Below are 12,327 nucleotides of genomic sequence, written 5' to 3' on the forward strand. Positions count from 1 at the left end.
GTATAGGACAGGATAGCCCTCTGGCCTGGGTCCCTACCACTGCTGCCTCTCTTGGGATTCCTCCCACCTTGGGGTCTGACCTCAGCATCCACACATCCACCCACTCACCCAAAACCTGAGTCTACCTTCAAGTGGGTGAGGAAGGGTCTGGCCACTTTCAGGCTGGCACTGACTCAAGCCCAGCCAACTTTGGCTTCTGCGGTAAAAGCTGGTTTGTCTGGGCCGTTCCCCAGGCCCTTCTTGGAGTGGGGCCTAGAGGGCCACCTTGCCAAGACAAATTGTGGCTGCCAGTGGAATGTGGCAGAATGACTGCTGAGCAGGCTGAAGCCTAGCAGGCCTTCAATGGCACCCCCGCTTGTCCACAGCACAGAGTACACCAGAGTCCCCAGGGTCAGGCCAGGACAGGAGTACACGCCAAGAGACTGCTGGTCATCTCTCTGCCCCTTGTTAAGTGAGTCGGGGGATCTTGTCTCTTGGTCTCACCTGAAAACCAAAAGCCAGTAATGAAACCTCAAGGTTGGCAGAATTCCTCCAAAGCCACTTCTTTGAGGGAGCTGTTCAGCAGCAGTGTGTGTGTGTGTGTTTGTGTGTGTGTGCAACTACGTGTGCGTAGGTGTGAAGTAGGGGGTGCCAGAGCAGGAAAAAGAGCTCTGGCACGGTCTTTTCTTCCCTCAACACAGCTCCAGCATGATGGGACTGTGTCGCCAGTGGATCCACAGGTGGGATTCCCTGGGAGCAGAGCATGAAAGGGGGATTTGCACGCACTTAAAAGTGCTCTCTAAGAAAAGGAGAGAGGGAAGGGACCAGGCAGAGGAAGGAACCAGGCAAGGATGTGGTCTCAGCAAGAGTCCAGCATGATCCCAAGGGGAACTCCGGAGCATGAGTGACACTGCAGTTGGACCTTGCTTGTGGCAAGGACATGGGCTTTATACCCCTATGCCAATTAGTCATTGGCTGTATGGCTGCTAACCAAAAGGTCAGCAGTTAGAATCCACCAGGAGCTTCTTGGAAACCAAATAGGGCAGTTTTCTATTCAGTCCTATAGGGTCGTTATGAGTTGGAATCGACTCCACGGCGGTGGGTTTGGTTTTTGATTTGGCAGACAGTCAAAGTCAGGTGGAACAGTTCTGTTAGGTTCTTTTTCAAACTGCTAGCTTAATTTTATAGAGTTTTCTTTGTTCTGTGGAGGAATTTTCAAGCATGACATTTCCTTATACAATGTGAGCATAGTTATTTTATAATCTGCATCTGATATTTCAAACTTCTGAAATTTTTGTGGGTCTATTTCTGCTATGATGCAGCAGTACGTCAACAGGGAAATTGCCAGGAATTCAAGTCAGATTCAGAAGAGGACGTGGAACAAGAGATATCATTGCTGATTTCAGATGGAATTTGGCTGAAAGCAGAGAATACCAGGAAGATGTTTACCTGTGTTTTATTGATTATGCAAAGACATTTGACTGTGTGGATCATAACAAAGTATGGATAAAATTGCAAAGAATGGGAATTCCAGAACACTTAATTGTGCTCATGAGGAACTGATACATGGACCAAGTGGCAGCTATTTGAATAGAACAAGGGGATACTGAGTGGTTTAAAATCAGAAAAGGTGTGTGTCAGGGATGTATCCTTTCGCCATGTTTATTCAGTCTGTATGCTGAACAAGCAATGTGAGAAGCTGGACTGTATAGAGAAGAATAGAGCATCAGGATTGGAGGAAGACTCATTAACAACCTGTGTTAGAAGATGACTCAACCTTGCTTGCTGAAAGTGAAGAAGACTTGAAGCACCTACTGATGAAGGTCAAAGACCACAGCCTTCAGAATGGATTACACCTCAACATAAAGGAAACAAAAATCCTCACAAGTGGACCAATAAGTAACATCATGATAAATGGAGAAAGGTTAAAATTGTCAAGGATTTCATTTTTCTTGGATCAATAATCAACACCCATGAAAGCAGCAGTCAAGAAATCAAATGATGCATTGCCTTGGGCAAATCTGTTGCAAAAGACCTCCTTCAAGTGTTGAAAAGCAAAGATATTTTTTTGAGGACTAACGTGTGCCTTACCCAAGCCATGGTATTTTTGACTGCTTCATATGCATGCGAAACCTAGACAATGAATAAGGAAGACAGAAGAAGAATTGGTGCCTTTGAGTTATGGCACTGGCGACAAATATTGAATATACCACGGGCTGCCAGAAGAACGAACAAATATGTCTTAAAAGAAGTACAGCCAGAATGCTCCTTAGAAGTGAGGATGGCCAGGCTTCATCTCATGTACTTTGGACATGTTATCAGGAGGGACCAGTCCCTGGAGAAGGACATCAAGCTTAGTAAAGTAGGAGGTGAGCAAAAAGAGATAGATTGACACAGTGGCTGCAACAATCGGCTCAAATATAGCAATGACTGTGAGGATGGTACAGGACCAGGCAGTATTTTGTTCTGTTATACATAGGTTTGGTATGAGTCAGAAGCAACTCGATGGCACCTAACAACAACAAATTTCTGCTCTTTGTTGTTTCTACTGATTCTTACTCACGGTGTCTTGTTTCGTTGTTTGTTTGGTGATATTTTTACTATGTGGTGCTCATTGTCCTTGAAAAATTATTTGTGTCACAAGCGATAGTTCACTGTATATAAAATTCGTGGTTGGTTTTGAACAGCACCCTCATAGCATGTACAACACTGTGATCCTATTCATAGATAAACTCATATTTCAGATACGGTACATTGGCTCACTGAACAGCCATTTTAGCTTTCTCTTTGGCTTGACTTCCCGTACTGTAGAGGCTGGAAAACTAAAAGCTAAATATCCCGGACTTCTTTGTATCTAGGGTTCCTCATGTAACTTTAACCTGTTGCTATAGAGTAAATTTCAACTCATGGTGACCCCTTGTGTGTCAGAGTAGAACTGTGCTCCACAGAGTTTTCAATGGCTGATTTTTCTCATGTAGACAGTAAGGCCTTTCTTTCAAGGCACCTCTGGGTGGACTCAAACCCCCAACCTTTTCATTAGCAACTGGTCTTGTTAATCTTTTATATCACCAAGACTCCTCATGTAATTTGGGTTGTGCCAAACAGATGCACTGGCCCTAGACTTGGAGGGCAAAAGAAGGTGGCAGTCACATGCAGGGAGATGAGGTTTTCTGGCAACCATGATGGTGGAGGCATACAGTTCCTCTGGTGAAATACAGAAATTTCTAGTGTCTGCTCCCTACATAACATCTTAGCTGCAAATACCAAGCAATGCTGAGAGTGGTGCTTCCTCTAGAACAGTCCCATGACATGGTTGGACACTTCTCCCATTCTGTTGCCACTGGCTCTGTTGTTTCTGGCTATGTCGCATCCAAGCCTGGTTTCTCGCCTTCCTGGAGATTGTATAAGCTTCAGAATACCCTTTAATCAATACCTTTCTCCTTAAACTAGCTAGAGTGGGCTCCGTTGTCTACAGCTAAGAATTCTGTTACATCCAGTAAAATCACAATGAAATCAAGAAACGATAGACTAAACCCAGGAGTGAAATGAAAAGAAACTCCAGCAAAAAAAAGCAAGCAAAGCTACACCATGGTGTTAGAAGTCAGGATAGTGGTTACCGTTGGCAGATGATGGGGTCTCACTGGATGAGGACACATGGGGGACCCTCTGGGGTGTCTGTTTTGTGTTTTTTTTAACGTGTGTTGTGGGTGCCTGGGTGCGTTCAGTCTGTATAAATTTACTGAGCTGTGCACTTACATGCACTTTTCACTATGTATATTAAATTTTAATTCTTTCAAAAAGCTTTTTTAAAAAAGGGATGCTGTACAAGAGAAGTTGGAGGTGAGGAGAAAAGGTGCAGAAAAAATGCTGTGGCACTGAATTCCACCTGGTGGTTAACTGAGATTAAAGCTGTAAGGGAGGCAGAGAGAGTGCAAGAGCCAAGCACTAGGCAGAGCTTACATGACAGGAGGCTCCAGGGATAGCTTTGTGCCAGATATTGTCTGTTAGCATTTGCCCTATCCCTGCCTCCCTGTGCTCTCTTCTGAAGTGCAGAGGGCTGGAAGCTGGGAAACTACATTTTGCAGACTTCCTTGCCAGCTAGGTTAGTTAGCTTTTGCCAGGGTACATCACAGGTGGGAGACTAGAAAGTGAAAGGAGGGACAAAATTATTCTTCTGGCTCCAGCCATGGCAGGTGCCCACAAGTGATCACAGGTGGCCATGGGCTCCGGCACCTACATCAGCAAATACGCTTGAGTCCAGGTCAATGGTGGAATCAGCCTCCTAATTTCTGAGTAAAACTCCCTTCTCCTTTTTTCTCATCCACCTCATGTTTACATCCAATTTCCAGCATTAAATCTCCCTCTTCCTGAAAGACTTGTTTTCCTGGCAAGACACTAACTGGCACTCCCTCTCAACCCTCAACGGAATGAACTCCTGTCATTTATCAACACTTTGAGGATGGCTGATAAAGCAAATGCAAATACTCTCAGCTGCTCTATCATTGGTTCCCTCCTTTCTGGAGCTGACCCTGGCCCACTCCCATCTAAGCTAGAACCATCTCTACTGCATCCTTTACTGGTCCCTGTTGATCTCGGTACTGGTACTGAAACTTGCATGGATGCAACTCACTGTCTGTGCTCACACAGCACCCGGCATGCCTCACACTGTATTGAATTGTCTCCTCCCTTGACTAGGAGTCCCAAGAGGTTGAGCGTGGGCACTGTTTATCCTAAAATCCTCAGATGCTTGCCACTGAGCAGATGCTTACAGAATGTTTAACAGCACCATAATGGAACCTGGAGCAGAAGTTCATGGACAAAGATGGGTTGCTCTGCCAGGCCCTAGGTTCAAAAGGAGTCCAGGTAGGACTCTCTTTCCACTCCATGTCTCCAGAAGTCAACTCGTGAGTGTGCAAGTGTATGTAGTGTAGATGAGGGGTGGCCTGAGCCCTGCCCCAGGGGAGGATCTGGGACATAGAGACCACAGACAGACTGGCCGAGGTAGCAGGTAGCTTTAATGAGTCTGAAAACCACTCCTCCACTTTGTCCCTCCCTCATCACTATCTACCCTCTCCTTCAGTTCTGGACAGGTCCAGCCTGCCCAAGGCTTTAGGGGTTCTCAGCTGGAGAAGTCTTCTGTTCTAATCCTTCAGCTTCCTCAGCTGCTCCAGCCGCCTCCGAAGGTCTGGGGGCACCTTGGCCCCTGCTGCCAGCAGCTCTCGCAGTCTCTGTTTGGGTGTCTTGGTGAGGTAGAAATTGCAGGGGAAAGGGCCCTCTTCAAAAGTGACCCGACAGCTCCTTGTCATTGAATGGTAGCCCTCGGCACTGGCAGTCACCACATAGTCCCCTGGAGTCAGCAGCCTCCAGTAATCCCCTCGCCACCCTGAGGTGAGTGAAGGACAAGATCAGAGCAATGATCCTCAGCTCCTGCCCACTGCAGCCTAAAGCCCTCCAGCACCCCACCTCCCCACTTCTCCCCCCGACCGCACACACACCCGTTGTTACATCATGGTTAATCCCATCCACAGCAATGACAGCGTCAGCAATTCCAAGTTCCGTGTCCTTGTCCGACACAACTCCCGCAATGCCCATGCGCACCTGTGTGGGAAAAGGTCATCAAGCCCCTTTCCTTTCTGCTTGAGAATGTGACCTTCAGTTAACTTTCTAGATTTGTTTCCCTGCAAACTTGATAAAGGTGGCATGTCTACTATGTTCCTAGGTGACACTGCTTCTGGTAAATACCTTCTGGTTGACAAATTGCATCTGGACAGGGAGAACTATAAATACCTAAACCAAAACCAAACCCGTTGCCATCGAGTCAATTCCGACTCATAGTGACCCTATAGGACAGAGTAGAACTGCCCCATACGGTTTCCAAGGAGCACCTGATGGATTCAAACTGCCGACGTTTTTGGTTAGCAGCCGTAGCTCTTAACCACTACACCACCAGGGTCCTATAAATACCTACCCATAACCGTGGCTGTCAAGTTGATTCCGACTCGTAACAACCCTGTAGGACAATGTAGAACTGCCCCATAGGGTTTCCAAAGTGGGGCTGGTGGATTTGAACGGCCGACATTTTGGCTAGCAACCAAACTCTTAACCACTGCATCACCAGGGCTCCTATAAATACCTGGTACCCGATAAATGAATACCTGGTATTCATTGCCATTGAGTTGATTCCGATTCCTAGCAACCCCGTAGGACTGAGTAGAACTGCCCCAAAGGGTTTGCAAGGCTGTAATCTTTATGGAAGGAGACTGTCACATCTTTCTCCTGTGGGGAGACTGATGGGCTCAAATGTCGACCTTCTGGTTATCAGTTGAGCACTTAACCACTACACCACCAGGGCTCCCATAAATACCTGGTAGGAAGGCATATCTTCAGGCTTCCCCAAGTTAAGTGACTCTTGTTATTGGGCTTGTCTTTTGTAGAAACCTTGAAAGTGATACCTATGGAGTCATCACTACAGATATAAGCCCCCGTGGAATATGAAGTCCTAGGCAGGGCAGTTCCTGCACCTGCTTAATGTGAGCCTTGGATAACTCTAGGGACCCCTGCAGAGTCTGCTGTGGGGACTATGCACACTGATGTTGTCTGCTGGCAAACTGTCTCCTGTTCTATATCCTTCCAAGTCAAAATGATGCCATGTGTGGTCCATGGTATCTTATGAGTCTGAAAGTTCAGCTGGACCTTAGAAGACCTCCTGGTGGGAGGTGCAACCTAAGTGGTCAGCAGACGGGTCAGGAGTGACTTAGGCAGGCTGGGGACCAGGGGATTCAGATCTCACCTGTTCCAGGTAGGTGAGGAGGGCATCTTTATTGTTCTCCCATTCCTGGGGCAGCTCACTCTCATGAGGGAACTTGTCACAGGACAGTTCTACAGTGATCTCAAAGCAGTTGGTGTGTAGGTAGCTGAAGTCATTCATACCTGGGGGTTACCACAGACACTGAAGCCTAAGGGAGCAGAATGGAAGTCCCACCCTTCTGGCATTTCTTCTGGGAGACCCTTCAGGGTGAGAATTCACACCAGCAATGTAATAGCCGACTGTCTTATTGGGGAAAGGGCTATGGGAAGAGGGCTACCTCCACCCCCAGACACATACTCCCAGGGACAGTGTGCCAGTCAGCCCCATTGATGATGTTGCCGTTCAAGGAGAAGTCTTGGTTGTGGCAGACGCGACGGTCCGTGTCCTGCATGGCCCGATTACTGCCAGCGTAGACGGTGCTGAGCCAGCGAAACATAGCATCATCGGGAGTGGGTGTGAGTTCGCGGGCAGCCCATGGGGTCCGAGTCATATCAAATGGGTAGGACACCACGAGCTCACCCCCGTGGAGGTTGGCACTCAGCACAAAGGGTATCCGCTTCATCCACTCAATCACTGCCCATGTTTCAGGGGCAACCTGGATAGAGACAGGTCAGAAGGGGCAGGAGACAGAGACAAGGCCCCTCCAGGTGGCCCCCAGCTCTGCCCCAGAATACTCACAGTGGCATTGGGCAGGGTGTAGTAAGTAGGCAGTGGCAGGTGATGGTTGGGGATGGTGTGGGGCACCAACCTATTATCCTCTGCTTCCCACAGTGGTGTGTTGAGGTCAGCAAAATTGTGGTTAAGGTCAATGCCTTGGTAGTTCCAGCGGCCCTCTACCCAGCCCACCAGCTCTGAGCCCTGCCAGGGAAGAGTCTTGTTCAAGCCAGGTCTGCTCTGGGTACCAGGGCAGAAGGGGAAGGGTGTCCCTCATGCCACGTGGCCTACCCGGCGGTAGGCGATCTCATAGCCATCAGGGTTCATGGAGGGCAGCAGGTGAAGGCGCATCTCCGTGAGCAGCCGGGTCACCCGTGGGTTCCCTCGCCGGAACTCATGGCACAAGTACTGCATTAGCAGCAGAAGCAACTCCCGCCCCAGGGCCTCGTTCCCGTGCATGCCGGCCACGTAGCGCACCTCGGGCTCTCCTAAGAGCACACAGGGGCTTGCGGCCGGCTCACACCAAGAGCCCTGCCTGTGCCCACCTCTCCCCACCCCACCTGTCAGTACCCAGCTCATGCTCCCCAGGATTGTCCGACATTTCCATCACATACAGCTTCAGGCCCTGGTGGCTCTTCCCGATGCTGTAGATGCGGGTGATGTTGGGGCACTGCTCGTTCACCTGTTTCATCAGCTGGGTGCCGGGGTGTAGGATGACATGTGACATGGGAGGATTAGACCCAGGGCTTAGACCATGGAGGGACTTACAAAAGATAGCAGGTGGCCCACACAGATGGCATGGCACAGGAGGGAAGCTGCAGCAGGCTCGGAAGAAGGGGTCAGAACAGGAGAGGTGCCATAACAAGGGAAACTGGAACAGAGCTTACGGGTCAACAGAAAGAAGAGTCAGATGGCGGGGGCCATGAGGGTAGGCAAGCAGGGTGTGCCCTGGTGCAGAGGGGACGTGAATCAGGCAGGCCGCCTCCCTTGGCTCACAGGGGTTATGGCTGACCTTCCTCATGCCCTTATAATCATGATGCCGAAAATCCAGGGGATCAGAGGATGCCGGTGCAGGGGCCTCAGGGAACAGGCCATTAGGATCTGGTGGAAGACGAGTTCATGGCAAAGGGTCACAGTGGAGGGTGCACCCTGTGTCCAGGCCCTGCCCATCCAGCCCATGCCCGAATGCCCACCTGAGACCGGGCAGGCCAGGATCTCTGCCCGGAGGCAGGACGCGCCTCCCTGGAGCCAGGTTTGGGGCAGCAGGCGAATGTAGCGGGCCACCTGGGGCTCTGGCAGGAGGTTCAGCACTGGGGTTTCCAGGTCCGAATTGGCTGGAAATACCTGGAGGCATCAAGTCCTTTCTTTGTTGGGGTTGCTTAAACACCAGCAGTCTGTACTAGAACCCAGTGCAAGAGCTCAGGCCTCCACGCTCATCATGTAACCCACCCCGGTGGGTCAGGCTGGAGATCTGCACTCTGAGTCCAACACAGAGCCCCCTCCCCACAGCCCCTGCTGATGGGCAGCCCCAGGCAGCCATGCTTTACGGCTTGGTCACAGCTGATTAAGCAGAAACGGTCATGTAACTCCAGAGCAGCCAATCCTAAAGCTGGCCAGGACCCCACACCATAGCCTGGTTTAAGAAGGGGTCCATGAGGTAGGGAAGCCTGGAGACATGAAAAGGCCTAGAAGTGATACAAGGACCAGAGGCCCATGGCTAGAGGGACATTCCAGCAGGAACCTGCAGCATCGAGCTGCACCTACCTGGAGGTAGAGGAAATCTGGGGAGGGTTCTGGGTGCCACTCATCCTGACAACAACCCTCTTTCTACTGGAATGCCCAAGCAGGTAATATATCTGCTTTTTGTCCCCAGAGGACCCGTGGCCCAGTAGACTTGGTGCCTAACTAGCAGCATAGAGGGTCATTGCCACCATGGGCCCACTTACCGCCTCCATCCCACTGCTGTGGTTCCTGCTTGCCCACCAGCTCCGACTGTCATTGCTGAACTGGACCTTATATGACGTAACCCAGTCATACCTGGCAGAGAGGTGGGGAGAGATCACCAGTGCCCCCCAGGACTCCCACCCAGCCCTCCTGTGCCTTCCATGACTTCCTGGCCTGGGGCCAGCCTGCCTCACCTCCAGATGGAGTTCCTGCCCTGTGTGATAACGCCCGAGAAGCGAGTAGGGTACCCAGCATCCACCTGAAACCACGGCTCAGTATCCTGCTGCTCAGCACACCAGGCCCCATCATATAGATCACCATCCTCCAGGCCTGACTGAGGGCACAGGACAGGGGGATCAGGTCCACGGTGGGCACAGTGGGGCAGGCCAGGGCAGGGAATGGGCAGGGGAGCAGGCCCCAGGGGTTGCTTTGACTGCCCCTAAGACTCAGGCTCCGAGCTAGGGCTGCTGACCTGGATGTTGAGTCGTCCTCGGTGTGGTCCAAGACCAGAGGACTGGCTGCTGGACGCCTCAAGCTGGCCATCTGAAACTCGCAGGGACTCCAAGCCCAAAGGGGGACAGTCTGGAGCAGGGACAGAACAGAGAGGGTGGTCAGGACAGGTGGAAAGCTGAGCCTACACTTGCCCAGGTGCTGGGCAGGCTGTGGGCATGCGTATGCCCACGAGGCAAAGAGCTATCTTGGTGTGTGTGCCAGCGGCTGCCAGTCTGGGCTGGACCCCTAGAGGAGTGGTACCTGGTGTTTGCTCCTTAGGGAGGTTAAGAGTCGTTGCAGGGGTGGTGGTCACCGGGGGTCTGGGGTGAGTTATCTTCTTTTTCACTTTCGTGACAACCCTTGTCTTCTTGATGATGCGAATCCGGACACGCTGTCCTGTGGTCCCTGGGACCAGGGAGGCACCACATGGGGAAGGAGGAAATGGCATGAGACCTCGGATGGAGAGCTGTGCTACCCCAAGAAGGCATGCAAGCCCACAGCTGGTCCCACCACAGGTATCGAAGGGCCCTAGCATGGCATTCAAGGCCTGTGGTCTGACCCCAACCTGCCTCTCCAGCCATTTCCTTGGTTCTTCCTTCTCCTTCCTGATATGACTGCATGTGTGGCCAGCCTCACCTGTCATCTCCAAAGGAGAGCCACACCCAGCTACTAGGAGCAGTTCGGTTGCTCCAAAGAAGTTTGGTTCTTTACCTCAGGGTCTTTACACTGACTGTCCCTCCCCTGTAATACCATCCACCTCTGACTTTGTTGCCTAATTCCACTCTTCCTTCACACCTCAGCCCAGATGATTTCTGGGAACCTTCTCTAGCTCCAGACTGGGTAGCTTGTCTCACAGTTCCTGTGCCACTTCCATCATTGTGTCTGGCCTCCGGGCTGAGATGTTCTGTCCTCAAATCCATGTCTGCCTGGACGCTCAGTCTTTCCAGAGCCGGGCGTGTGTCCTGCTTGCCTGTCAGCACAGGCCTTGGCACAGGGCAGGTGCCACCAGCTCCCTACCTGCCCAAGCTCCATAGTTGCCTCTGGAACTTGCTGCACATTTTCTGCCTGGTGTCCCTTTCCTCTTCCTTGGGTGCCCTCTCTCTTCAGTCATCCTGACTCAGACTCACCCTTCAGGACCGAGTTCCACTTTTGTTTTCTGAGAAGCCCTCCTTGACGGCCATCCCTTGCCTTCCTCCTCTATGTTCCCACATTTGAAAAGGTGGAAGTTAGGCAGTCTGCCTTTCCCTTCCCCACAGTGCCCCATTCCTTCCAGCAGTCTCAGCAAAGAGTGCTCTCCTCCCTTTTTCTTGTTCTTTCCCTCTAGCCCTAGCCTTCAAGTCTGTCCTGCATAGTTTTGCTCTGCATCTCTTATTCTTGGCACCTTGGTCTGCACCTCTTCCTCCCCCTCCTCTTGCTTCCTCATCTGTGAAAAGGGAAGGCTTCGGGCTGGAAGGAGTCCCTGGGTGGCCCAAACAGTTAAAGCCCTCAGCTCCTAATAGAAAGGTTGGAGATTCTAGTCCAACCAGAGGCACCTAGAAAGAAAGCCCTGGCTACCCCGTTAGGAAAAATCAGTCACTGAAAACCCTACGGAGTACAGTTCTACTCTGGCACACACGGGGTCGCCATGAGTCATGCTCGATTCAACGACAACTGGTGCTGGGAGGGATGGAAGAGGCCGACTCGCAGTGGAGCCCATCCCAGGACTGCTGACTCGGTTGGGAATGAAACGGGCTGCTGAGTCAGCAGCCATTGCGCCCGGGCGGGGAGGGCGCTCCGGTGGGTGGGTGAGACAGAGAGAGTGTGTGTGTCTGGGAGCAATCGTCACAACGGAGGCGGGGGGTGAGCGTTGGTGTGTTGCCAGAGAACCGGTCCTTGGTCCCGCAACTCACCGTTCTTTTTCTCCTCGGGTGGCTGTGCCGGGCTGCTTCGCGGGGCCGGGGTCGAGACCGAGGACTCAGTGGTGGCGGGCGGCGAAAGGTCCAGGACCGAGGCGCTGGGCGCCCCCAGACCCAAGCCGACTGTAGGCGCGCACGCCGCCAGGGCGAACAGAAGACCCCACATGGCGCGAGTGGAGAGGCGGTTTGCTCGGCCGCGGCGGTCGGCGGGCTTTTCTAGGCTTTGGCGGTGCTTCGGGGCCCCCCGCCCCTTCCTGCCAGCCAGCGCCTCACGCCCCCTGCAGCCTCCGGCCCGCCCACAGCCCGCTCCGGCGCGGGATGCGGAGGGGAGGGGAGGCCCCGGGCGGAGCTAGACGGGCCGACCCCCGAGGAGCAGTCTCCGACCCGCTCCTCCCTCTCCGGACGTCGTGAGCTAACCAGTCAACAAAGCCCCTTAGCACACTCAATTTCACTTAATCTCCTGAAGGCTTTCAGTGGGCACCTACGGTATACCATACATGATGCCAGGCGCTTTACCCGTGGCCTCTCAATTAAACCTCATTTTACAAACTGGTA

At 52.0% G+C, this 12,327-nt stretch overlaps 1 protein-coding gene across 1 annotated transcript; it reads right to left on the bottom strand.

The window, feature by feature from the left end:
- Positions 1 to 4,979: 4,979 nt before the first annotated feature.
- Positions 4,980 to 12,044, bottom strand: CPXM1 (carboxypeptidase X, M14 family member 1). Its single transcript, XM_049869522.1, has 14 exons — positions 11,767 to 12,044; positions 10,139 to 10,282; positions 9,858 to 9,967; positions 9,580 to 9,719; positions 9,388 to 9,478; positions 8,635 to 8,785; positions 8,454 to 8,542; positions 8,012 to 8,135; positions 7,733 to 7,929; positions 7,466 to 7,645; positions 7,085 to 7,382; positions 6,770 to 6,909; positions 5,475 to 5,577; positions 4,980 to 5,362 (listed from the first exon to the last, which is right to left on the bottom strand). The coding sequence occupies exons 1-14, from the start codon at positions 11,936 to 11,938 to the stop codon at positions 5,121 to 5,123; spliced, it is 2,181 nt and encodes a 726-aa protein (XP_049725479.1). The 5' UTR covers positions 11,939 to 12,044; the 3' UTR covers positions 4,980 to 5,120.
- Positions 12,045 to 12,327: the final 283 nt, after the last annotated feature.

Source organism: Elephas maximus, chromosome 25, assembly GCF_024166365.1.
Source record: "Elephas maximus indicus isolate mEleMax1 chromosome 25, mEleMax1 primary haplotype, whole genome shotgun sequence".
NCBI classification, from domain to species: Eukaryota; Metazoa; Chordata; class Mammalia; order Proboscidea; family Elephantidae; genus Elephas; species Elephas maximus.